At 40.6% G+C, this 27,951-nt stretch overlaps 1 protein-coding gene across 1 annotated transcript in view; it reads left to right on the top strand.

The window, feature by feature from the left end:
* The first annotated feature begins 6,215 nt into the window (after nucleotides 1-6,215).
* adgrl3.1 (adhesion G protein-coupled receptor L3.1) overlaps nucleotides 6,216-27,951 on the top strand; it is an 86,895-nt gene continuing 65,159 nt past the window's right edge. The window contains exons 1-2 of the mRNA XM_085410017.1: nucleotides 6,216-6,360; nucleotides 12,884-13,097. Coding sequence (XP_085266143.1) covers nucleotides 6,306-6,360; nucleotides 12,884-13,097 — 269 coding nt within the window. The 5' untranslated portion in view covers nucleotides 6,216-6,305. The remainder of the gene's footprint in view (nucleotides 6,361-12,883; nucleotides 13,098-27,951) is intronic.

Here is a 27,951-nt window from a genome sequence, read left to right as displayed (position 1 = left end):
GTGTGTGTGTGTGTCTGTGTCTGTGTGTGCATGGTCACTCTAATCAAAATTCTCCCAGCCTGTCTACCTGTGCTCATGATAATTTGAAACACTACCTATACCGACTCACACTCTATCACCCACACAACCTTATTCCAACCCTTTCCATCACACGCACAGACACACACACGTAGAAATGGTCCATGGTGGTTACCCTAGCAAGCCAACTGGAGGTAATTTACCGTAGCTTGGCGGACACATGCCATTTTACTGAACATGGTGCATAGCCCCCTGAGCTTTGTTCCGCTCAGACTTCTCTCCAACAGAGCAAAGAATGAACAAATGAAGAAACTAAAAAGAGGAAAGAAAAGAACAGGTGAACAAAAACTAAGTGAAGAAAAAAGGAGAAAAAAACCACAAGATGTCCTCTTCCTCTGCTGTCATAGCACACCAAATATATGTATCTATAGATAGATAGATAGATAGATAGATAGATAGATAGATAGATAAGTACAAGAAGAAAAACTCAGCAGGTTATGCATGCATTTACATTTCTCTCCTATTCTTTCTTTCTTTATTTTTGAACCATTTTCTTTCATTATAATTATGGTGAATGCAAAACTACAGGCAAAGATAGATTACAAAATACTGATTTTAGTACAGTATCTAAACGGGTATTCATTTGCTCTCTATGGTTTGTTTTTTTATAACTACTGCAATCCATCTGTTATCTGCTAGCCTAATATGATGCACATATACTCATACTTCAACACGGTATTCTTTAAGGCATGCTCACAGGATAAGTGCAACATGGACACATTTGAGACTCTGCCTGGAGGCTGAGGGAGTAGGGCATCTGGTCTCCTAGTGATAAGCATGTGTGTGTGTGAAAATGTGTGTATGAAGGCACGTGCATGTGCGTGTGACGCGTGTTGACAAGGTAGCCCAGTCCGGTCAGCATTCATTAGTGATAGAGAGAATCCCCGAATGAGGAGTGCTGTGACAGGCAGGACTCGTTAGGGAACTTAACACACACACACACACACACACACACACAGACACACTCAGTAGGGTCAGGCTGCCTTGTGCACAGAATCAGCCCAACATCAATTAGTTCATGGATGCATGCATTATAGACTGTGTGAGTGTGGCGGCTTTGGCGACAGCTATGTTAATGCCGACCCTGTAGGAAATGAAGATTCAGGGCAGAAAAACATGGGACATCGAGGCCACGTCACACATACATGTAAGACTAATGTGGAGAAGATTGTCTTATTGATACAGTAAATAATACAGTGTTGTTGAGACTGTTAACTGCATTAACGGTGCAGTTATAACATTATATATTTATTTTTTTCTTCAAGATGTTGGGAAAACTGCGGTGGCAAAATAGCCAAGGTTGAAAAATGTAGTGTGTGTTTATATTTGTAGCATAATTAGCAGGTGTCTGCTGAGCGGATATGACTAAGCAGAGATGGATAGAAACGGCAGGTACATCCAAAGACTTGGATCCAGTCTGATCTTGTTTCTTTGTTGATGTTTTGCTCAGTTTTATGCAGATGCTGTTTATCTTCTAGAGAGCATCTCCAGTGAGATAGAACTAGTTCAGGATTGGAAATATTGAGCTCATTAAAAAGAAAAAAAAGATTTGATTATTTTCATAATTTTAGCAGTGAGCAGGTTCAGGTGGGGCCTGTGATGTTTGCAAAACCTTATGTGCTCTGATGAATACAGAGTGTAAACGCTTCACATATGTCCTGATAATTAGCACCATTACTGTCTGTTTACTCATTATATATTAACCAATCAACACATTAGGATAATTAAAGGAAGCAGGTTAGGAAAACAGGGCAATGCTTTGGGCAATCATTATTGTCTATGCTCTTGTCAGACTTTGTAGAGGGAACAGTTTTTTTGTCATTATCTGAACATATGGGAGCATGCAGCCCTGTTGAATTATGAACATAACTTGACTGACACGCAGCCATTGTCTGTGTAGCCACCGTGTGCTTGGAGGAAATGAGAGGGTTAATTAACTGATGGGTGAGATGCTGGTGGAGCATACGGGGTGATGGAATAGCTTTTGAATTATGAAACAGCGGAATGCTGTGGCTGGTGGCGTCCGGCCATATGTCAGTGTATGCCTTCTCTGTCTAGCTGGGGACAGCTGGTCAGATTGCTCATGTTCAACTGAGTTAGGGGCCAATCAATCAAAATGGGGCAGTTTGTTAGGTCGTTTAAGTGGAGGAAAGAATAACACAGAGGAGTCTATTGTGAGTCTATCACTTTAGTGCCATTAGGGATTTGTCAAGAACTGTTAACAGATATGCAATCACACTCCAATGAAATCAGTTGCACCGCTTGGTATTTAGAAAGCTGAATAGGTTTGTAGATTAAAAATAAAAATTGAAGGATTTTTGTAAGTAGAAGGATTAAGTCGATTATAACAGACAGTTTTGAGAAATCAAAATTATTCAAACTTTGACTTTTCTTACTTAAATTAGTTGTTTTGCCACCTATTGTCAGCTGACCAATACATTTTATATACTTTTAAAATGATTTTTTTGTAGTAAACTAGAAATCACAAAAAAAACAACAACAGTTTCTTACAGTTAACAATTAGTTTCTTCTGAATGCAAAAGAAAAAAACAGTTTGTAGTTAAGTGCGTCTGTTAAGTTTTTACAGACTTATCAAAGGAAAACTTAAAGTCTCTGCCATTATCCAGAGCTAAAGAATTATGCTCCATAAAAGTAATCTGATTGGATAAAATGCTTGACTACTTTATGCTGGAATGCAAATTGAATTTTCTACAACTTTTCAGACTTCACTAAATTAGGTTTGGCTTGTGTTTTTATCATTAGTTTTAGTGAATTTTCAATTTAAAGGATTTATTTAGACATACAAAAAAGAACAGAACCAATAAAATGCCAGATGACTACACAGGCCTCATCGTCTGTGTGTTTCTGCAGTGTGCATGTGCCTCTGGGTGGCTGTCTGTCCCATTTGCAGGTCTGCGATGAGGCTTTTTATCTGAAGATACGTTATACATATGTTGTGTGATTCTGGTATAAAAAAGGGCCTGTGTGATTCTGGCATTTTCTATAAATTAAAAGGCTTTTGATAACATCAGTTATAAGAAATATCAAAGGCAGAGGATTGTGCCAAAGCAGATATTGCCTTCACAGCATGACATGATGGAAATAGCTGGCTATTGTCTCAGTCTCTGCTGGACAAAAATGATATGGTCACACTGATCAATAGTCTCTGTTACACATGATGTATCTCCCATGGCTGTGGCTGTCTGCTTTGCTCCATCTGTCCCCGGCTGTTGCATATTTCTCCAGCCCCTCTCGCTCCCACTTACAAACTTGATGTGCTTGTTTTTCCGGAGCTGAGTATGAGTTCCCTTGAGAACGGTGAACATTTAAGCACAAAGATGGCTTTTGCTACCTTAGAACTACTCCCCTGATGAAATTGATGTTTGTTTGAAAAGGATGATTGTGTGAAGATTTTATTATCCTTTATGTCATGCACACTTTAAACTTGACATACACACATAATTCTGCAAATTAAATGTAAATGTTGCAGCTTTTCCTATTTAAAACGTGAATTTTGCAGCGCAAAAAAACAAAGAGAGCCACTGAGTTGAGATAAGAGTGAGTGGGCGGTGAGCAAGTGATTGAACAGTGCTGGTCTTTTTAATCTGCTCAGAAAAAAGACGGAGAAACGATGCTTACCAGTCTGTCACTGCTATAACTTATCTCAGAGACCATCCCTGTATTAATTGTTTGTTGCTGATGGACCATGAAATGAACAATTAGGTTGGGACATCAATACATTTCACACTTTGATGCTGATGTGTAATACTAAGTGAAGTGAATCCTAATAAAAGCATCATTATGCAAACATTAAGCACCATTGTATTATTTTACTATTTCTTTTAGACAAGGTCTGCATATAACATTAGTCTTGCATTTTCCAGGCAGATTTGTGTTGTGTATGGATTAATCGGGATATGGTTTGTTGCCATGTGAAATATGGATTTGCACAAATTATTCTGTTCTTGTTGTGTTTAACACACTATCATGGCTTTTTTTTAGCTTAAAAATGTGATTTTAATTCCTTTAGAATCTTTTAAAGCAGATGAGATATTTAGTATGACCTAATGAAGAATATATTAATTTGCAGATCTTAAAAATAATCACAAATTGGACAGAAGTTTTTAACTCCCTAAGCTATTTAATTTAATTGAATTCAATTCAGTCTAATTATACAGCACCAAATCACAACAACAGTTGCCGCAAGCCACTTTCCATTGTAATTTTTTTGACTTTTCCAGTGCTTTCAACACCATCAGGCTGACCCTCCTGGGTGATAAGTTAGCAGCGATGCAGGTGGATGCTTCTCTGGTGTCCTGGATTGTTGATTACCTGACAGGAAGACCACAATATGTACGTCTCCCACAGTGTGTGTCTGACAAGGTGATCAGCAACACAGGGGCACCACAGGGGACTGTCCTCTCCCCCTTCCTCTTCACCCTCTACACCACAGACTTCAGCCACTGCACAGAGACCTGCCATCTTCAGAAGTTTTCTGATGACTCTGCGGTGGTTGGATGCATCAGCAGGGATGATGAGACAGAGTACCGGGCTGTGGTCGACTCCTTTGTCATGTGGTGTGAGCAGAATCATCTGCAGCTCAACGTGGCAAAGACCAAGGAACTGATCGTGGACTTCAGGAAGACCAGGAAACACTTGACCCCTGTTTCAATCCAGGGGGTCAGTGTTGACATTGTGGAGGACTATAAATACCTTGGAGTACACATTGACAATAAACTGGACTGGGCTAAAAACACCACAGCACTTTACAGGAAGGGCCAGAGTCGTCTCTATTTTTTGAGGCGACTGAGGTCCTTCAACATCTGCCAGAAAATGCTGAGGATTTTCTATGAGTCTGTGGTGGCCAGTGCGATCCTCTATGCTGTTGCATGCTGGGGGAGCAGGCTGAGGGTCGCAGATGCCAACAGACTTAATAAACTGATCCGTAAGGCCAGCAATGTTGTGGGGATGGAGCTGGACTCCCTCAAGGTGGTGTCGGAGAGGCGGATGCTGTCCAAGATAAAGACAATGTTGGATAACACCTCCCACCCACTCCATGACATGTTGGTCAGTCACAGGAGCTCGTTCAGTGAGAGACTGAGATTACCGAAAAGCACCACTGAACGACACAGGAAATCATTCCTGCCTGTGGCCATCTCCCTGTACAACGCATCCACTTAACACACTGTTTGCTGCTACAACTACACATGTTTCTTTTCCAAATATTTATTTATAAGTGACTTATGTATGTATGTATGTATATATATGTATATATTGTACTATTCTTAGTTAGCGTATTGTCTGTCTTGTCTTAATGTTGGTTTAAAATGGAGCACTGTAACAAAAAATAATTTCCCCCAGGGATCAATAAAGTATTCTGATTCTGATTCTGATTCTGATTCTAATAAAATAATAAAGAGAAAATCCCAACAATCATATGACCCTGTATGAGCAAACGCTTTGGAGACAGTGGGAAGGAAAAACTCAATTTTATAAGGAAGAAATTGGTTTGCAGAACAAGGCTCATCTCTGTGACCAGTTGGGGGTGAGGGGAGGATGACAGGACAAAGACATGCCGTGGAAGAGAGACAGAGATTAATAATAAAAAACTATACAATAAATGTTATCAAAGTGTTTTTATACATTCATAATCCATAATCTTGTAGTTTTATGTGCTTGTAGGTCCTCTCTGTGTGTCTGCAGAATATCATTTACTTACCTAGCAGGCAAATCCACTTAAAATTGGTCTTCTTTGACTTTTTTTTTTTAATTTTCTGAAAATATGATTGAGGTACAAGTGTTGGTCATTTAGTCCTCTCTTTCTTTCTCTCATTATTGTTTAAGGAAATGATTTTTGTTATTTTGAAGTTTGTTAAAATGTCCATCCACTATAAATCAGTTAAATGTTTTGAGGAAAATCTGCTTCTTTGCTGGATAAACTTTGTCAGTTGTTGTTTACTTGTTTATTTGTTGTTAGAAAGAAAAAAAAATAAGAAAAAGATCATATTTTGGAATAGTTAGTAAATCTGTGTATTGCGGCCTACATAAAGCATCCTAATGTGTATACGTATGGCAAACCAAGTGAGCAGATTCTCTCTGTGTATCAATTCCCAGGTCTGTATGGTGACAGGAAGACTGAGCTGTGACATATAAACAGCTCGCCACAAGACCGTCTGGGCTCAGCAGGAAGTACCTCCATATCTACTTCCAGGTCATCCTCAGACGTCATGTGGACCAGATGCCTGCTCTTGATCTCAACCTTCTTTTCCCCCATAGCCATTGGTAAGGGACACACTACTCATTGCACTGCCCTAACCAAAAAAGGAGAAAAAAAACTACATTTAATTTGTTAATTGAAATGTGTTGTATTGCTCAATTATTACTATTGCTACATTAAAGATTTTCAGTCAAATATCTATGTGACTAAAGTCCATTTGGCAAAAGCAAGAAAAACGTTTTGGTCATAAAACAGCTGTTGATTATTTTAAGCTATAGTCTGCGTTTTTAATAACTGTATTGATAAGAGCAATAGGTAATGTTAGTTAATTTTATAACAGTCACAATTGTCTGCTAAAATAAAGGCTTATTGCTGGACTTCTTTCAAAAAACAAATAGCATTTGTTGCAAAGAGCTGTTACTCAGCAGGCACAAAAAAGCAAGGATACAAATGAGTCTTGAAACAACACAGATGGGATAAAGGAGGCCGACACACAGCGGATAAACAGACAAACCAACAAAGGGATGCACAAGACTACATACAGCATGGGCTGATTACAAAGCAAGGTGGCAACTGTTCAATTCAAGTTTACTTATAAAGCACCACATGACAGCAAGAGATGGCTCAAGGCACTTTATATTATAAGGTAAAGACCTTGCAGTATTCATGAGAGAACCTTAACAATCAAAGGACCCCATATGAGCAATTAGTTTGCAATGGTGGGAATGAGAAACTCCCTCTTAACTGGAAGAAACCTCCAGCAGAACCGTGCTATAAGCTTATCAAAAATGAACGTGATGAGTAGAGTAGAAAGAGCGTAGGTCTCCCCAATCCAAACTGGGAGTTAGTTTGACAGGAGAGGGACCTGATAGCTGAAGGCTCTGCCTCCCATTCTACTTTTAAAATGTCTAGGAACCAGAAGTAAGCACCGTCTGAGAGTGAAGCACTCTGTTAGGATAATATGATACTATGAGTCTTTAACATATGATGGGGTCTGATTATTCGAGAGTTTGTGTGTGAGGAGAAAGATTTTAAATTCAGTTCTGGATTTAACAGGGAGCAAATGAAGAGATGCTAATACAGAGGAAACGTGGTCTCTCTGTCTATTCCCTGACACCTGATAATAATGAATTAAGATTGTCCAGACTTGAAATAATGAATGCATGAAAAATAGACAAGTAAAGATATATAAAACAAGAGTGAAACTAATCAGGATAGCGCAGACAATCATAAAGGAGTGAAGAGGCAAAGGCACAGGAGACACACAAGAAAAAGCAATTACCAAAATAAGACAGTAAGTGGAAACCAGTAGGACAAATGTGTAAACACATAGACCAGACAGAGATGGGCAAGATGGGGAGACAATGAGGACACCATGAAAATATGAGCATAAGAAAGAATAACAATAAAACCAAAAATAAGAATCAAAACTCAGGGCACCATTTTATTGCACACACAGAAATTTTTCACACGTACAAAATGTTCAGTGCAGATGCAGTCCAGTAGGTCAACTTTATATTTCCTCCTTTCCTACATGACTATAGGTTTAAAAGACTCTGAGAGGGAGCTCTGGCCCATTTGAACTCGGTCCTATTAATAGCTCCTGTCACTCACATTGTGTAACTTTGTAACATGCACTCACGCACAAACACTCATATGTATCCACATTTTAAATAGATGTAGGTCTCTACAGCAAGTGATTCCTGGACCACACACACAAACACACCATCAAGCATGTACTTGCACCAACGTTGCCAGAAATCCCACCTAAACACTAATGGATGCAATTAAAAGGCACACAGGGAGTGCTTATAGTCAGGCATATAAACACCAAGGGCTTAGTTTTGCAGGAAGAGATGAGTTTCAGTTAAATATATTTGCATCGATGTCTAAAGAATGAGTTGATGTATGCAAAGTATGTTCCTTTTGCTTTGTGAGGAAACCTGTACAGCTGAAACAAGGACACCAGCTTGAGGGCACACAACAGCAACCACTCAGTCTTCTCCACAGACCCATATTATTTTAGGATTGTTCAAACAAAAAGACATTTAAACGTGAATCTGGGAATTATTTTGGTTGTTTTTTTTTGTTTGTTTGTTTTTTGGATTTTTTTTTTTGGCAGGGTTTTACGGGTTTTTTATACGCTCTATTGGGTGGAGGTGACTGACTGAAGAACATCCAGTTTATTTCCTTTAAGGAACTTGTGTGTGAAGCATTTGCACTGTGAAGCTCTGTCTAATCAGTTTTGCAGAATTTGGCTTATTCTGAGCAGAGGGTCTAGGCCTGTACACTTCAGAATTCACCCTGCTACTTCTATAAGCTATCACACTATCAGTAAACAGTAGTGACCCAATTCCACTGGCAGTCATACATGCTCATGCCTAACCCTCCACCATATTTGACAGATGATGCAGTATGCTTCGAATCATTAGCTGCAACATCATCAACATCTGCAAAAAGCAACTGCTGTTGCAACTAGAGACTGAGGTACAACACATTGAGTGACCTACAACACAAAGACGTCAGGTCTGAGGGGGAATGTCATCATCCCCACTCTCCAAGACTGGGCACCAAGTCCTGAAAACAACTGGTAGATTAAATGCAAGGGCAGCTGACCTGAAACAGAAGACCATGGCTAAGCTGGGAACCTATAACTCTATAAGATTAACAACAGCCACAAGGAGCGGTATCTTCCATGGAGAAAAAGACTTGTGGCCAAGATCAAGGCAGAACAAAGGGACGTTAGCCAACTATCTGCAGGAAGGAGTGATGAAGTGTGATGGCTTCTGGTATACCTTTTAAAGCAATTAGCTTGAACAGTTATACCAGAAGCTGGGAGAATAAACCAAGTGTTCTCCACTGAACCATCCAAGTTATACTCTTGTGCTTCACAGGTAAAGGTGTGGCTGGTTGGGATTAGCTGAGTATGAATTATTGGCAGTCCGCGGCAGTGTCATCATTTATGTCATCTCCATTTAGGTAACCAATCTGTGTCTGTCGGTCTTCTGGGTTCACTAGTCACCATCCAAGAAAAATAAACAGCACCAGACTCTGGCATGATCCACACCTACTGGCTCAAGGATTTACTTCATTTTGTGAGCCCCTGGAAGCACAAATTAACCAGTTGCTAATGGATGAGGTGTACCCGGAATGGCTAACCGGAGGCTAAAAAGGCCTGATCGCCATGGAACCCCAGAAGAGTACACTAAGCGGAAAGAAGGAGGCTGAGGACTAGTGAGTGTCAGAAACACTATCCAGGAAAGAAAGAACAAAGATCCATTAGCACACAGACAGATGGCCACAACTGATCATGTGCTTAGTAAATACCTCAGGCAGCAGAAACCCAAGAAAGAAGAGGCATAAGAAGAGGAAGCATCATGGCTGGACATGCTACTGCATGCCATGGTCTCACTGGCAGGTAGAAGAAGGGTGTGATATTAAAAAATCCTAAATGGCTAGACAAAGCTGGACTGAAAGACAGCATGGAGGCACTAATTGTGGCAGCACAGACACAAGCTCCAAGCGCAAGATTGATGGAGGCTGGGGTCTACCACACCAGGCAAGATCCCAGGTGCAGGCTGTGCAAAGATGCCCCGAGATAATCCAGCACATAACAGGGTGTGAGATGCTAGCAGGCAGGACATACATGGGACCCCATAACCAAGCGGCTGACATAGTATACAGGAACATCTGTGCCAAATATGGCTGGAGGTTACTGAGGTCAAAATGGGATACACCCCCTGGTGGTTGACAATGATCAAGCTAAGATATAGATATATATAGATAGATATATGAATATATCTATATATATATTGATAAAACAATGAGGGTACTGCTAGCCTTAACCTTTAGAATATCTTATGCACTTAAAATAAGTTGTTTTCCCTGTAACTCAAAGCACCCCACATTTAAGACATCAGCATTGGCCAAAAGCTTTGGCAATTCAAGTGAGAGATCACCTTTTAAATCTCTCTCCTCTTTCCTTTCACCCATTCCTTCTTTCCATCTATCCACCTCTTTCGCCACTCTCTTGTTCTTGGCCCAAATGTAAAAATCAATATCCTTTTGTTTCAGCCCCCCGAGGCAATAAGAGTGTCTGAATAAGACTGTCCATACTGTCTGTTGCTGCCAAGTTTCTGTCACCACTTACACAACTAATGACAGACACATTAACATGGACTTGCCAGCTCACACATTATTACATGTAGTCAAAGACAGACAGCTAAATATGTGCGCATAGTGTGTGTGTGCGAGTGAATGCATGTGTATCAGGTGACAGAAATATGTGTAGAGGGTCCTTTGGAGATGGGTTAAGCACAGCAGCTTTATAGGTGAGGCAGCTGATATAATAAGATAAATTAAAATGTGACAGACGAGACAGGATGGCATGTACGAGTCAGTTCATTTACTCCTGCTTACAAAGGCAGAGTGGCTTTTAATGGGAATACAGATAGACCCCTCATTTGAATAGTGTGTGTGTGAGTTTGTGTCATAATGCTTGCTTCATACCCAAAGGGGACCCTGTAAGGCAACACTGTAAGACATCTGATCCAATGCTAGTCTAGACAGCTGCCTTACGATGCTGTTTATTGATCCCCGCATGCTCCAATTAACCCTCACTTCAGAATTTATATTCATGCTCACAGAGTCATGATGCAGCCATTGAAAAACTAATAAACTGACACTTACTTTCACACAGTAATGACCCAGTGCACTAAGACCCCCTGCTTACACAGACAAAACTGCATGATGCCCTGTTAAATCCTCAGCTACTTTGGAGACACACATCCTGTCTGAATGTGTGCTTAAGGTCTAATCATAGCCTGCAGTGGTATACATACGTGTGTGTGCATGTGTCTGTTCATTAGAGAAGACATTTTCAGTAAATGCCACTTATATATCAGTCTTATCTCTAAGCTACCTCCTGCCATTATCAATGTTTTTCCCTCAGGTACCAACACCACACTGATATTGGCTGGCTGTGAATTTCCACCTCTACATTCCATCACTCCGAGCATTTGTATGCATGAGTGTGTGCGTGTATGTGTGTGTGTGTGTGTGTGTGTGTGTGTGTGTGTGTGTGTGTGTGTGTGTGTGTGTGTGTGCGTGTGCTTCCGTGCTTGTGTGTCTGTGATGTGGTGAAGGGCAGTATTAAGTTGAGCCCGGGCACAGTGTCATTGAGCTCATTCAGATTCTTTGCTGCATTTGTGTAACCATGACGCTTCTCTAACCAATGAGAGAGCCAAGGGAGGGTGGACGGGGTTACTATGGTTACCATGACAGGGAGCGTTGCCTCACTTTACACAGATGTTGTATGTCTGTGTCTTTTTAATTGCTTTTGTGTCCGTACATTCATGTGTGTATACATGTGCTTGTTTCTCTGCTTTTAAGAAATGATTTGACAGGATATGTTCTTCCAAAAAGAGCGCTGGGTCTGGCAAGCTTCCACATTAGTTTTGTGTAGATTTAATAAATGTTATTAGTTTATTCAAGTGGGAAATGCATAATATGTATATTGCACCCTGTATAGCAAAAATTCTCAGATGGTCTAGATGGGCAGTGCTATATATATATGTGTGTGTGTGTGTGTGTGTGTGTGTGTGTGTGTGTGTGTGTGTGTGTGTGTAATAAAATCTGCATTATTATTATGGAAAGGTTAGGTGGATTCAGACATGGGCAATACAATTGAGCACCTCAGAAGAATAATCCATGCGACACAAACACCCAGAACCACACCATTATTGTCACTGCACTTCTATGTAATAGCTTCAGTCACATGGAGGTATGTATAAGGTGTTTTGGCAGGACATGAAAATAAAGAATGAGAGAAAGGGGAGAAAAGTCCAAATGCTTATGAGCAAGGAGAAAACTTTTTTTAAACTATTTGTGTGGCATTGGGGGGCTGGCTGGCGGGGACTAACTGGAATCCACAGGAAGCAAGGATTAAAATAAAAGAAGTGATGGAATCGCGATAACAAGAAGAATCCAAAATCATGACACTGTTAAGAATACTTTTGATGAGAAGAGTTTGCCTTTCTTCTGATTTTTGCTCATTTTGTTTTTAGATGAAAGGGAGTTGTGTGGCACAAAAGCGTCCGCCAGTGAAGTAAAAAAAATATCAGGAATGTTCAGTAACTTCAGACTCATTGAAATTAATGACATGTTCCCTATTACAGTACAGTCGTAGTGGATGTTTGCATCACATTTGCAACTTGTGAGAATAATTAGGCATTGCCATCTTTGAATATTATCTGCAGCACTAAATATCTGTTGAAATTGCCAGGCAATTACTCTCTATCTAGAATGATGTCCAATACTGCTAACTGCAAAGCACTAATTACCAAGTCAGTTCACTCGCGACAGTGGACGTGCCCTTATAAGAAGTCTTTTGTTATGCTATTGTTTTCATATAGTCTGAATAATTACGTCTATATGAGAAGGGTACAAATGCAATTTCAGTTGAACACAGCCTATTCTTGAATAATTCAGGCCTTGCAGTCCAAGTAAATTAAAGATGGCTCTACCAAAACGTCTGGAGTATTTCACCAAACAAAGACTTAATATCAATACATATGTCTTTCTGTCCAGTTTATGGCCGTGCCCCCATCCCCATGGCAGTAGTCCGCAGGGAGCTGTCCTGTGAGTCCTACCCCATTGAGTTACGCTGCCCAGGCACAGATGTCATCATGATTGAAAGTGCCAACTACGGCCGCACTGATGACAAGATCTGCGACTCGGACCCCGTCCAGATGGAAAACACGCGGTGCTACCTGCCTGATGCATACAAGATCATGTCACTCAGGTCAGTTTGTATGTACGTGTTTGAGTGAATGTGTGATGTGTCATTTTCTAAGAACTGTAAAACCAAAACTGACAACCACAGTGAACATAATTAATTCTTTGTGTTGCTTTGTTAATTAAGTTTGTCCCATGGTATCCTTTTGGTGCGTGTTGAAGGCTGACTCATGGCACAAAGACAGAGCCAAGACAGGAACAGTCTGAATTGCTTTACTTACTCTAAACCCCAGAGATCCTATCTTTAGTAGGTGTATTGATCCTCATTAAGTACAGTGGTATGAAAAAGTCTTTGCCCCCTTCCTGATTTTCGATTTTTTATATGTTTGTCACACTTAAATGTTTCAGATCATCAGATCAACAAATGTAAATATTACACAAAGATAGGGATGGGTATCGTTTAGGTTTTATCCGATACCGGTGCCAAACCGGTACTTTTGAAACGGTGCCGGTGCTTAAACGGTGCTCAAACCGGTGCTCAAACCGGTGCTTAAAGAATGGAGAACACAAAATTGGTCTGAAAACCTCTCATGTTCAGCTGTTTTTTTTTGTAAAAAGATAACAATGTTAGCCTTTTCTGCAGCTATAGGGCATATATGGTATCACTCTTGGCTGGAAGCAGTGCTTAAACAATGGAAAAAACACAAACTTTGTCCAAAAACCTCTCATGTTTAACTGTTTTCCACTTATTCTTTGGTCATTTTAGCCTTTTTGGCCAGGTTGAAGGGAGTATCTGCCATCAAACAAGAAGGCAGCCGCATGTAACTACGACGGTGTTTGCTAGTTCACCTTACATGCATTAATGTAATAACGTGGTTAGCCTACTCAACGTAAATTACACACGAACAACATTAAGCTACTCACGCAGAGAAGAACGGCTGCTGCTGCTGCCATCATCATCCGTCATCATTTCTGCTACACTGGCAGGGCTAGGGGCCAGCACTCTCCTCTTCGGGTTCTTGGGGGATGTTGCTAACTCCAGGTCCGATAACAGGCAACCCACCCGCAGTAGATGTGCTCGATGTGAGGTCTCGCAGCAAGCTATCAAATATGGCGCATTTCTCGGCTTTAAAAAACCCCCGCTATGCGTCGCCAGGTGTTTCATCGGATTTCAGGTGTTACCTCCTTTGACAGTATCACAGTATCAGCTTAAAGCACTTGTTGCAGGCTGCTGAGTTTGCATATTTTGCTGTAAAGTACAGCCAGACTTTTGACCGCTTTGCCTTGGGCATTTTTAATCTGTAGCTCTGCTCTAAAAGAACGTACATACCTGGACCCGCCTACTATCCTCGGAAACGTAAAATGATTGGCTAGAATTCAAAGTGTATGTCATCTCAGGAAAAAAAAGCACCGAAATAAAGCACCAAAATGTGCGCTGCTTTTCGGTCTGGTTACTACCGTTTATGTCAGAACCGGTACCCATCCCTACACAAAGATAACAAAAGTAAACACAAAATGCAGTTTTTAAATCAAGGGCTTTATCATTAGGGGTATGGCCCTGTGTGAAAACTTGATTGCCCCCACCTTGTTAAATCATGAATAAACTGTGATTAACCATGTCTTTTACAACGCTAAGTTTCCCTCCCACTTTAAGGCCTGATTACTGCCTGTAATCACTTAAACAGAACCTGTCTGACAAACTGAAGCAGACTGAGAAATGCAGCACAACATGTCACAATTGAAAGAGATGAGAAACAAAGTCACTGACATCTATCAATCTGGAAAGGGTTACCAAGCAATTTTGAAGGCTTTGGGACTCCAGCAAACCACAGTGAGAGCCATTATCCACAAATGGCGAAAATATGGAACAGTGGTTCCCAGGAGTCGCTGGTCAACCAAAAAGACCCCCAAAGCGCAGCGACGACTCATCCAAGAGGTCACAAAAGGTCAGAGTTTATTATTCAACAATAAGAAAGTTACTGGGAAAAATACCCCCCATTGGAGAGTTCAAGGAGAAAACAGTCACACAAAGACTTGTCTCACATTTGCCAGAAAAAATCTTAATGATCCCCAAGACATCTTTGAAAATACTCTGTGGACTGAAGAGAGAAACGCGGAACTTTTTTGGGAGGTTTGAGTCCCGTTACATGTGGCATAAAACTAACACAGCATGTCAGAAAAGGAAGTTCGCACCAACAGTAGGGCTCCCACAAACGATTATCTAGTCACCGATTATTTTTACGATTAGTCGACTAATCAGATCGTGCATCCATTGGACGTAAAATGTACAGCTTATTGCACCAGCCTGCATCTGCTCTTGTATAACTATCATTAGCTTACAGCTTGAAGTGTTTAAGGTATGTGCTAACTAAAAATAAAGCTAAGATGATAGTTTATTAAATTTTAATGAAATTTGCAGATTGTTTCGGTGAAGTTTAATAAACTCCTTGCTATCTAAAATATAACAGGACACCGGAGTATATTCTCCAGCATCTCACACTTCTGATAATCAGTTGTCTGCTTGACGTTTATTCAGCTGTGTAAAAACTATAACTTTAATCTCAGCCAAACCGATTTACTCAGGAACAAATAAAATACTAAAAAAAGCCAAACAATAACATTTTTAAGTTATCTAAGTGACTTATATATGTTTAACCTGAGTAGCGAAAGACGGCGGTGGGTTTGAAAACGATTTGCCGGGAGTCCGGTGTTCTCACGGGCTCTAGTGAGCCTTGCCCCCGGCTAGCTATCGAGCTAGTGGGTAACAGACGTCTCCGAAAACGTCGAAGCGCTTTTGAAAATATGTGGTGTCTTGATAAACTGAGCAGATATTTGAGGTTTACACAGCTACATTCTCGCCTGAAAATATGTTAAACGTTTATTTTGTGACCCAGAAAGAATAATAAGAGTAATATTAAAACTAACTAGCTCCTGCCGTTATTGGAAACTGAGCTGGGCTGCGCTATGAATTCTGGGACAGAGCTACTTCTTCTTCGGGGTTTAACGGCAGCTGGCATCCTTGTACATGCAGTGCTGCCATCTTCTGTTTCAGTCCGTTATTACACTCTTAAATCCTACTACTTATTCCTGCGTCTTTTGGGATCTTACAAAGCTTCAAACGACGCGTCGACTATTAAATCAGTCGTCGACGATTTTGATAGTCGACGTAATCGTGACTAGTCGACTAATCGTGGCAGCCCTAACCAACAGTAAAATATGGTGGTGGTAGTGCGGACCTGGAAAATTTGTTGCAGTTAATGGAAGCATGAATTCTGCTTCTACCAAAACATCCTGAAGGAGAATGTCCGGCAATCTGCTGTTGACCTCAAGCTTAAGCGCACTTGGGTTCTGCAGCAGGAAAATGATCCACCACACCATGCTCGAAATCCCCCCTTGTGTTTTTTTTCCCACAATACACTATATATACATCAAGTTCTGAATTAACTATGAATTTACCCACTTTCAAGAAGTTTACACCAAACAACAGAGGCATAAAATGACAGAACTGCTAAACTGTAATGGGGGAAAAGGACAATTGTGACGGATTATTTATAGAAACCAGTGTAGTCTTATCAGACAATGGAAGTGACTCAGGTGACACTTCTCCTGCACATCTCTCTGGTGTGCCTGCCTCCTCCTCTGAGGGTGCTGAAAGGAACACAGCAATCTCAGCGTCTGCTCCATGGAAAATTATCATTGAACAATAGGCTGTAATATATGGATCGTTTAAAAAAAACATTATAATGATATATTATGCCATACAGCATTTTATGTCATAATACATGGAGCTCACAAATTAAGGCTTCAGCAAATTTTCTTTACTTTGTAAATTTTAACAACTGATTTTTCCACTTTTTCTGTGTTTGTGAAAAATACAATATTTTATATTTGGGCTGCAAAATAATAATAATAATAGATTTTCATATCTCCTTTCCTCACTTGAGTCTATACTTAACACGAGTGAGTGCTGTTTTAGTTAACATCTAACATGTTCAGGTACTTTGCTCTGATTATCCTAACATTTATTTGGTGAGTAGCAGAATAGAAAAGAGAACCCAGCTTGTGATTTATTTTACCGGAAATGGTTTTTAATGCTGTTGTGGTCTCTGCACTTTACATATATTTTGTATTTGGCAGGTAGTTAGTTAAAGCTAGTTGGCAAATGATAGCATGACAAAAATAGCAATAAAGGGAAAGCACCGTGCTCTGTAATGAGAATGTCTGGCTATAAATAATTCATTAATGTCACCATTAGTATCTGGATTTTCCAGGTCCTGTGTTAATCTCACTTTCAGTTCTCTTTCTTGCTGTCCTATTATTTTCTCTCATCTTTTTTCCATCTCAATATTGCTGTCATCTTTCCCCGTCCGTCTCCCTGCTCTGTTTCTCTATCAAACCACCTGTCTGTGTCATGTGGTGGTGCTCTCATTGCGACTGCTTTGGCCTAGCTTGGTCTCTCTTCTCGCTCTGGCAGCTGAAGCTTGTGTGGCCACTTTCCTACAGCCCTTTCCATCCATAATTTATACGGAAGCGCGCTCACACACACATGGCTTCTACCACACACAGCATACACTGCCCAGGGGCTACACCAGACTTTAAGCTCCAATTAGCAGAGCCAGAGGCCATACTTAATCTTGAGGGATTCTCTGTGGAGGTGACTCAGACCGGAAACAACTGTTTATCACATATATTTGTGGTGAACGGTTTGCGAGTTCCAAGATGCCGCGAGTCAGCCTTTGTGTCTACGTGCACAATACTCTGCAAAGCTCGGATATGCTCTTGCATACAGTGTGTCCATGTTTGGCATAAATGCTGACAGTGAATCTTTTAATGTGTGCTCATGCACATGTTCGTTGTATGTGTTTTTGCATGTTAACGGGCATTGAAGGCTTCAATTTCGAGTTTGACCGGGGATGTGTGTATGTATATACTTTCAACTCTTCCCATACTCTCACATCCATTTTCTTCAGTCTGTTTCAGCCTGTCTTGTTTCCACTCTCTCATTGCCTCTATGTCTGTATCGTCTCTGGCTTTCAAGCTCTGCTCAACTGGCTGATAAAATCAGAGCATGTTCCGCCTGCCCAGTGTTTCCTCAGTATCACATTCTCTCTTTGTTTTCCTCTCCACCACTCTCCAAGGCCAATGAGTGTGTATGTATGAGTGTGTGTATGTGTTTGTGAATGTGTGCATGTGTGTGTGTGTGTGCTAATGTTTGTGTGCGTGGATGTGTGCGCCTATACCACATAATTGGTCTTGATATCAAAGCCTCATATCTCCAGAGGGTCTCACAAGGCTTCTCAGGCAACCTAGAAAGGACCTGATACCGCTGCATTTCCCAGATTATCTCCCCATTGGGATACACTGGGTTGAAGGGGAAACGAAGCCGTGGCCATGAAAGTTACGCTTAATCTGTTTTAGTGATACAGTGGCCTCAGTTCAGTGACTCACTCTGTTTTATCAGGGTTTGAACAGAGGCACCTTTATTTGAAAACGACTACTGAAAATCCTTTGTTTTAAGGTCTCTGCAGCTTAATTATTTCTTTTTTTAGGTTTTACCTTTGATATTAAATTAAGGCATTGTGAGTATAATTCAATTTTTCATTCTTTGTTAGACTCACCCCACTGGCACTGCACTTCATACTTATTTTCCTAAATGTCAGGATGAATTTCACAGTACCGGTTAGTGCTAGGGTGTGGCTGGGTTGCATGCATATGTGTCACAAGTGACTTATATGAGGAGACATTTGATGGTTGAGTGTGCAGTTCTACACCGGGAGAGAGCTGCGAGCCAAAATGCCGAAGTGCCTTCAGGGATAGTGATTTATTCACATAAAAATGACTTGATGAGTTCTCTGGAGATGCTACAGAATTGGACCAAGTACCTTTCAGCACATTCTCTCAGATTTTCCCTCTTAATCTCACACACATGCATTCGCGCACTTGAGGCTGCAAGTGTCGATAGTGTGAAGAATGTGTGGACGTTACACACGGCCACACAAACTCTGTTTTGTTGCCTCTGCCACAGCTATCGTGATAGAAAATTACTTCTGGACTTCAAACAGGCTTTCCCTCGATACCTCCATACCACCTTTCCCACCTTGTCACCTTGTTGGCCCTTCAGCCTTTTTTTCCCGCTCTCACCTCTCTTTTTCTCGATTGCTCTCGTTTTCTCTCCCTTTCCATGCCTATTGAAGACGCCTCTCAACACAAAGGGAAGGCACTTTGACAAGAGAGACAAGGGTGGGGAGTTGTTCTCCCTTCTCCTCTGTTCCCCGTCTCTTTTGGATGTGTTAAATAACAACATGCTTCATTTATTATTCTCCCATCTGTCACCCTCTTGATATCTCAATTTTTGTCACTTCATTCTTGGTATTTCCTCATTCCTCAAATTGCTTCTCACCCCCTGTTTCCCACCCTCACTGTCACTCTTCCTTTCTCACTTACCATCTGTTTTAGCTTTCATTGGCTTTCCTGTTTTTCCATTTGCTTTTTTCTTTCCTCAACTCTGGGGAGAGATGAGGTTGAGGCTAAAATGCAAAGCCTTATAGGTTACATGTTTCCTGTCTTTTATAGTGAATTCTATATTTTGTCCCTGTTTTGAACCAGGATGCTAGGGGTTGACGGCCAGAGTGACAACCCAGGTCTCCAGATGAATCCTTCAGTGTGTCCCCAAAGATTCTAGGTGCACTATGGCTGTAAAAACACATATTAACACCACCACTGCGTACTAACATGCAGATGAAGGCACGCACATGCATATGTGAAAGCACGTGGCAGCTGTTAAATGCATACTCACACTCTCTCTTGCCCACACACATACTGCGCTCAGAAAGAAATAGAGAGTTTCTTCTTAGTTCTTAAGCCTGCTCAACTTCTCCTTCTCTTTAGAACTGCATCTAAGCCTTCAAAGCTCCAGGCTAGTAGTGTAGCATGTGAATGTATTTGTGTGCATATGTACTGAATATGTGGTTGTGTGTGAACATGTCTGAGTGTGTTCATCTTTAGCTGTATGCATTTGCATACGAGTCCGTATGTGTTATTGAGCATGCACTAGCAAGCTTGAACTACACACGTGGGAGACTCTAAAGCAGCCTCTGAAGTTCTTTTCCTTTGACTCTCTGAATTATAGAAAACCACTTGAATCGCAGACTGCAGTCTAGTGTTAGCTGTGTGCTGCAGTCTCAGACTCTCTAACCAGCAAACTATGCCATGCAGTCTGGCACTTTTTTCCAGGCATACCTGCACGTCATGTTACTTCTCCATTTGAATATAATCCATCTCTGTAAAAGCTGAAGGATAAGAAGAGAGAGCTGGAACAGATAGTGACAGAGGGGCAGATAAATAAATGCTCCAAACATTACATTAATCTAAAGCCCAGTGATTCCAACTCCAAAAACAATATGCTAAATTGAAGTTTTTCACCACAGAAACTGAGACTGTGACTGTGTTTCTTCTCTGGGTGTGAGATTTCTTGCAGAGGTGGACTCACCAGGATATTAACAATTATATCTTGTTATGATATCTATCTCTGACTTGCTCTGTCTCAATCTGTTCACTCTTCTTCTCTCCTCCCTCCATTAACTGTACCCTGCTTCCCACTGAATGAGGTCATATCTGGAAATGTCCTACTTAATGTGTATGTGTGTGTGTGCATGTTGGTGTATGAAAGTGTCTGTGCTTGTGCTACCACCCTAACATAGTCGCCACGGCTACAGGAGATGCCCTGCGGCACCCTGGGGGCCCAACTGTCACCCTTGCTCAGTGTGGTAATTAGGACCCACACACATACGTACGCACACGCAAACACAGATAGACGAATAGGAAAAGTCGTACTTAAAGACTGACTGATTCTGGCACACTGAAACACTGACAGAAACTTTCCCTCAGATATGTGACAGGAATGAACACACGGGGTCTTTTATAATCTTAACAATGATCTTGTTCTTTCTATTGTTCTTTATATATTCCTCTCCGTCTACCCTCGCAAATATACTTTCACCCAAACTGACAACTGTTCTCTTTTCCCAAAACCTCTGTATTTCCACATGTCAAAGTCTCCACCATCTGACCCTGTTCTCCTTTCACCATAGCTCTGCTAACCTTCGTTATCATGCTTCACTGAGCACCAAAGCTGCATGGCTGCCTGAGAACGGCCTGAGACACCACACGCTTTCTCTTTTTCTCTCTTCCACACATGCACACAAAGTCTGACACATCCAGAGAGTAGCATGGCACGTGAATCAGTGCCTCAGACATGCTGGCGTGCTGTAGACATTGACTGACTACCTGACTGACTCGATACTTTGACGCTGACAGTGAAGCACAAATCCAAACCAGGACACAAGGAACAGCCCTCGTCTCCCCTGCACAAGCACAGCATCCCATATTTTTTTATGAGGTGAGGCTGACTAAATTATACTAGTCAGTTACTTGATGTAGCATTGCTCGGTCGTCTTGATGGTGATGGTGTCTTGCACGCTCCTCTGCGTCTCACCAATCAAGAAGACAGCACATCTGTCTGAAACACGCTCATCTTTTAGCTTTTAGGAGGATTTGGGGTTCGTGTAAGCAGGTGGTTTGGATTAAAATGTGTTGGAGTTGGAGGTGTCACATTTAAATTTAGAGAGATGCAAGGTTGGGAGAGACATAGGGATATCAGCTAAGGAATGTTACTAGGTGGAATCAGGAGAAAGACTCTCCGAGTGTGTCCTGGAATCGGACGACGTGGAAGTTGCCATGGCTACCGGTGGAAGAGGAAAGGAGAGACGGTGGAGCTCAAAAACTATACTTGGCAGGCAGCCTGCTCAGAAGCTAGAAGGGTAAAAGGGTTTGTTTGCCTCTGTTTATGATAAGACATACATTGTCATCATTACTATTATTATTAAACAGTCTTTTAGTTGTAATAATCATTAGTTATCCACACACATAACATATATCATACACTCCCAAACTAGGCCACTTCTAAACAATGAATTAACATGCATTACACATTCGGTCTCGTTCCACTTGGAATTATACTCATTTCTTTTTTTCTGACATATAAGAAATTTTAAAATTACTTGTCAGATAGAACACAGTAGGCCCACTTTGCTGGATCTTCTTCCTCTTTTCTTCCCGTATCAAAGAGGCGTGTCCCAGGGGTCGATGTTAGGACCACTGCTCTTCTTGATCTTTGTGATACTTATCAAATGCTGCATTTATTTTTTATGCAAACAACACAGTTATCTGCTTTCATTCTCCTTAAGTGGTACAAAAAACTCAAATTTGCAAATCCAAGTGCATGCTGTTTTTAAATGGCAGAGTTAATATCTAATCTTCCTAAGATCATAACTGCTCAAGGGGCGTAAATTAAAACGGTACTAAGTGAGCTGAAATTTAAATTAGGTTTAATTTTTAGGAACAAAACCTGTTTCTAAGATAAGAAGAGGTTTATCTGGTGGAAGTATATAATATTATGTGTAAATAAAGTCTATAATACTTAAAATTAGATTATCATTTTTTATCAGGATACATTTCATATTATATCTTATTGTGCATGGATGAGAATGACAGGTAAACGAGCCGGTGCTTTGCATTTACAGGAGCTACACACATACAGCATACAGTAATAACAACATCCCATATTATACTGTGCATTGAATATTGTAAAGTTAAAAATATCACATGACACACAGATATAGGAGAAAACAGGAGAGAGTGGCATCCTCCAACCAAATATTAATAATGTAGCACATTTCAAAGTTTTTTCCCAGTAGGGAAAACAACGTAATTTTACCTGTGGCTTGTTTGACAGGCTGTTCGAGAGCTGACAGAAACACATTCGGGGACTGCCGAGGAATGTTTGTGTCTATGTGTGTGGGAGAGAGACAAAGAGAGAGGCAGATCTGTCATTTCTTCATAAGTGTGGTGTGGTGGGGCTGGCAGAGGATGTGCTGCATCTGCTTCACGATACCCCATGGTACACATGTGCTCAGGCTTGCACTAACACATATATAGGCGCCTTCTTTTGCTCCCTTACCTCTGTCACTCACCACACTAGCATCATTTTTCAATTATATATTAAATCACATTTCCTGTGCACCCCTCCACACGTCCTGCCTTTTGTGTTTGTCCTTTTAGGCATCCTTTCCCATCACTCCATTTGTCCATCTCCAAACAGGCCTGTGTATGTGTGTATAACCACATCAGGGAGCTAATAAAGTAGAAATGAGGCCAGTAGAAGAGGAATCTCATATGTGATGTGTGAGGGGGGCAGAGTGAGTGGTCAGCCTAACAGGTTTTTATCCTGTTGTGAGATATAGTGAATGGGCTCTATCTGCTGTCAAATGGGTTTTCCTGAACTCGCACAGGAGATGAAGAGCACTCTGAAATCATCTTCTGGGCTCCCCCCCCTTACTTTCACAAACACAAGAATGCTCAACTCACACTGGTTAATTTTTGCTACTTTGTAGATTTCAGTTGAATTTCTTTATATTTTAAAAGCTCACAAAATGTATGTGATTTATTGCAACAGTAACCAGTGTTACAAATCATAGCAATAGATAAATTTGATGGGGTATTTAAGAACAAAATGCCGCTTCCTTTGCAACAGGAACTGGACCATTCTTGGTAGATTTCTATATTTTTGTGTTGAGCCATATCAGACTCTTCTATCATTGAATCCACTAACTGCCTGATTCTGGGTTTGTGTAGCTGTCCAGCTGTCAAAAAAGGAAAAAAAAAAAGAAATCCAGTCTTTCTGCAAGTTACGTCACAGTGTGGGTGAACAAGCTGACAAAAATAAAATGGTGACATTATGCAGACCACGAGTCCGTGTTGCATGCTTCAAGCTTTGCACAGCACTCCTAGGCAGATCTACCAGGAGATGTCTCAGTATTCTAAACCATCAGTGCCTCTGCAGGTGTGAAAAGAAAGAAGGAAAGATGCTCAATAATGCAGTTATGAAACATGTTGCAAAATCCTCCAAGAATATGTAAATATAAACAATTAGAAATTAACATAACTTATAGTTCTCGTTATTTAATAGTTTTTTCTGTATTATATAATAGTTTTAGTGTCATCACTGAGAGTTCAAGTTGTGTCTATAGTTGCATTAGGGACAAATGGATGCTACAAAAAGGCCGTATTAAAGTTTCTGAAATAGAGCCTGCTCCTTAAAAAGGTACTGCACCCAGTCACACCCTGTGCTGTAAACAACTGTGATGAAACACAGTACTGGTGGTAACGGCGATATTTTTACCAATTTTATTAAATTTTGCATTTAATGGGTCGAAATTACATTAACACACCATCTCCTGTTTTAAATCCCTGAACCTTGCAAGGCCAATGCTGACACAGAATCATCCATTTGAGACTTATCTATGTCCAACCTCCCTGAGCCACCACTTTTGAGTGGTATTCATTTTCAATATGTGATGATAGAGAGAAGAGTTTATGTCATATTTTGCTAACTCACATAAATGTTTTATTCTTGGCACTTAATTGTCCTTTTGAGAGCTTAAGATACACCACCTTACTGTATTATTTTCTTTGAGAAAATTGTATGGCTTTGAAGTGGCTGCAAATGAGCACTTTTCCACGATGGCAACACAGCTGCAAACAAATGTTACATTAACACTTAGACATCCACTGTGAGAGCTCCAGCTTTTGGCATTATGTGTGCCTTAGCCAGAGGCATGAAGGGATACATGAGTCTTATCATCTTACTGATCTCTTAAACCTGAAATGGTCCCTCAGAAACACATTACCTGTAACATGTCGTCATTATTTGCGAATGTTTGGCTCTTTCCAATATTCTCTTCCTTGTAATAATCCTAATCCTTGTACCTGACCATTTTCAGAGGAATGGGTGCTTTACTGGTTAAGCCACATAACACTGACCTATGAATTATTCAAGCATAAAAAGGCACCTAACTCAAACGACTAACCAGGGTTGTCTACGCATAACAAACGAGTTAGCAAAGAAGCAGTTTTAAATGGTATATATTGTCACTTTGTCACTAATATTAGTGGTGACCAGAAACTTATTTGCATTTCTTTAACTGAGTCTAAGAAAAGGGCATAAAATAAGATTTTTAAACTAACAAGGTGATTCCCAAAGAGCTTTTAGCTGAAAAACTGGCATATCTCAGCATGATGTGCAGCCTTTAAAAAAATGAGGAATTTGAACAAGTGGAGAACAAAAAAAAAAAGAGAAAACATCCTTAAGACACAGGGAAAATAATGACTGTTCACTGAAGGGTCTTCAGAAATAGTCTCAGTGGAAGTGACGCGGTCAAAAAGAAAAGACGCTTAAACAAGAAATGGACGAAAATGAGTAGCAACAGGTTTTGTGGAGAGCAGAATCTAAATATGAAATTTCTGGTTCATATCATCAATATGTATGGAGAAGATCAAGTAGTGTCTACAGCCATCTGTAAAAGAAGATGGAGTCTTTCTCGTGGTTTGGAGTTGTATTTCAGCCATTGGTGTTGGGGATCTTGTCAAAGCTGATTGAATCATGAATGCAGATATGAAATACAATCTGGAAAGCAACTGATTGGCAACAACTTCATTTTTCAGCATCACAATGATCCCAAACACACTTCCAATGCAGTAAAAGCATACCTGGATAGAAAAACACACAGTGGAACAGTCGGATTGGCTTTCCCAGAACATTACTGAAGCAGCGAAGAATCATCTTGACAGAGAATGAAACGAAAGGCAGCCAACATCCCAATATGAGCTCGGAAGGTCCTTCAAGGAACCTGGAAAACGAATGCTAAAGAAATTACAAGAACGCTTGTCAAAGAAATTTCAGGCTGTGTTGAATAATAAAGGCGGTCGTACAAAGTATTAACTTTCAAGACTGTTGGAATAGTAGAAAGTCAGTTTCTATTTCCCATTTTCCTAGAAAAACATAAAGAAATGAGTAGTTTCTATACCTGTATGTCTATATTAGTCCAGTTCAAGTATCTTCAAGTTCATTTAATTGTTTTTTTAAGCTCAGTGGTTTTTTTGGGGGGTTTTTAGATTAATGATATTCAGAACGTTTGTGTGTGTTAAGCATGTTCACAAACAGTTGTAGATGACTCACAGAGTGCTCTGGAGTGGTTTCACTGTATTCGAACACTGATTCCAGAGGACTTTGGAGAAGCTTTATGCGTCACTCACTCTCAGACACTTCTTTCAACTCACAAGGATTAGTTCCCAGCTCTCTCTTGTTCTGTAATTATATAGCTCTTCAACACATCTGCATTCTAGCACACGCACACACTCACACACGCGCAAACGCGCACACACTCGCAGACAAACACTCAAATATTTATTCCATTTTGCATCTGCTCACAGACATACATGCGCCTGCACATATGCATAAACATACCCCACACACGCTCCAACAGGCAGCGTCAGCCTCATCAAATCATCAGTCAGTTATATGAGGGATAGAGACAGAGATGGAGTGAAGGGAGGTCTGCCAAACAAAGTGAAAAACATCAGAGACAAGAACAACAGCAGCACCCACTGCAGCATAGCAGCTTTCTCTTTCCCTGCCTGCCACAGCTCGGCTTTGTTAGTGAATAGTTTGTTCGTGTGCATGTGTGTGTTGCACGTTGCAAAGAAGAAAGCCAGCGGGCCAGGCGGTATCCAGGCCACTGCCTTGTTTTGATGTGGTCATGCTAATTAAAAAAAGGAGCTTTTCTGCCAACTCTAAGAAAAACACAGAGAAAAAAATATATAGAGCCATTTTGGTGTTTGGGAAAAAAATTAATTCTAAAGGTGCGCGTGTGTGTGTGCGCATGTTCTGCATCTCCTCCATTAATCATGGGTCACAATGCAGAGAGGACAGGAATTGTAAATTTTTGCTGATGTTCTCGTGTTTTGTTAGGCTTCTGGATAAACATGTTGGCAGTGAGGAAATGAGAGTAATGTTGACAAATAAAGAATGAGATGGAGGTACTGAGAACATAAGGGAGTCTTTTTTGGACCTGACTCAGACTACTGGCTCAGACAGAACGGTGACGTCAGCAGAGGCTTTACTAAGGATGGAGGGATCGAGAGAGAAACAGGGGGAGGCTGGAGATGACGCCCTGAGGGAGGCGGGGATGAGAAAAGTATTAAGCAGGGAGAGAGGAGAGAAAAAGAGAGAACGGCAGCAGCAATAAGCGGCCTACCACATATATCTGGGTGTGACTTAGGAAACTGCAGCTAAGTGGGTTTAAGACAGATAAACAGACGGAAAAAACAGCCAGTTGGAATGAGAGACAAAGAAGGAGGAACAGTGAGGAATAATTCCTAGGCGGGAAGGATGAGGACAAAGGCTGAAAAAAGAAATTGGTTTATTATCTTGGCTTAGAGAGTGTGGGGAGGAAGAAAAAAGGTAGTGCAGACAGAAATAGACAGAGAAAGAAGGAGTGATAGCAGAGAGATATAGCTCGCAAGAGAAGATTATGCCAAATCTTTGCTCGATAGCTTTTATTTAAAATAATAGTCCATAACCTTCAGTGCTCATGATTCAGCCATGAGAGCCCTGAGCCATTTTTTTTTTACCTGAAGCAGAAATATATTGACAATTACCTATACCCATGGCTACTGCAAAGCCTAACATGTCTCTCAGTTTTTCCTTAAACTCATTTTTATCTGTTGTTTTCTTCAGCCCGTGTTCCCTGGATCAGGCATACATGATTTAATGTAATTTATTACACTATATAGTGTAATAAATTACATATATATATTGATTTCAGTTGTTAGTTTTAACAATATGTACAAGAAACAGAAAAAAAAACTTGTTCGATTTTAATGTTTTCGCTATTATGTGTTTTCTATAATATTTGTGTCTCATATTATGGTTTACTCATGAAAGTGGCACCTTTTTTGCACTTTTTGGCACAAAATAATTCTACAGGTGATCAAAGGTGATGTCACTTCCATGTGTAAATCAT

The sequence above is a fragment of the Rhamphochromis longiceps genome, linkage group LG6 (genome assembly GCF_057381845.1).
Source record: "Rhamphochromis longiceps isolate RC_006_pf linkage group LG6, R_longiceps_female_GT1.1, whole genome shotgun sequence".
NCBI classification, from domain to species: domain Eukaryota; kingdom Metazoa; phylum Chordata; class Actinopteri; order Cichliformes; family Cichlidae; genus Rhamphochromis; species Rhamphochromis longiceps.
The sequence above is the reverse complement of the archived record's forward strand: the minus strand, read 5'-3'. Positions and strand labels throughout refer to the sequence as shown.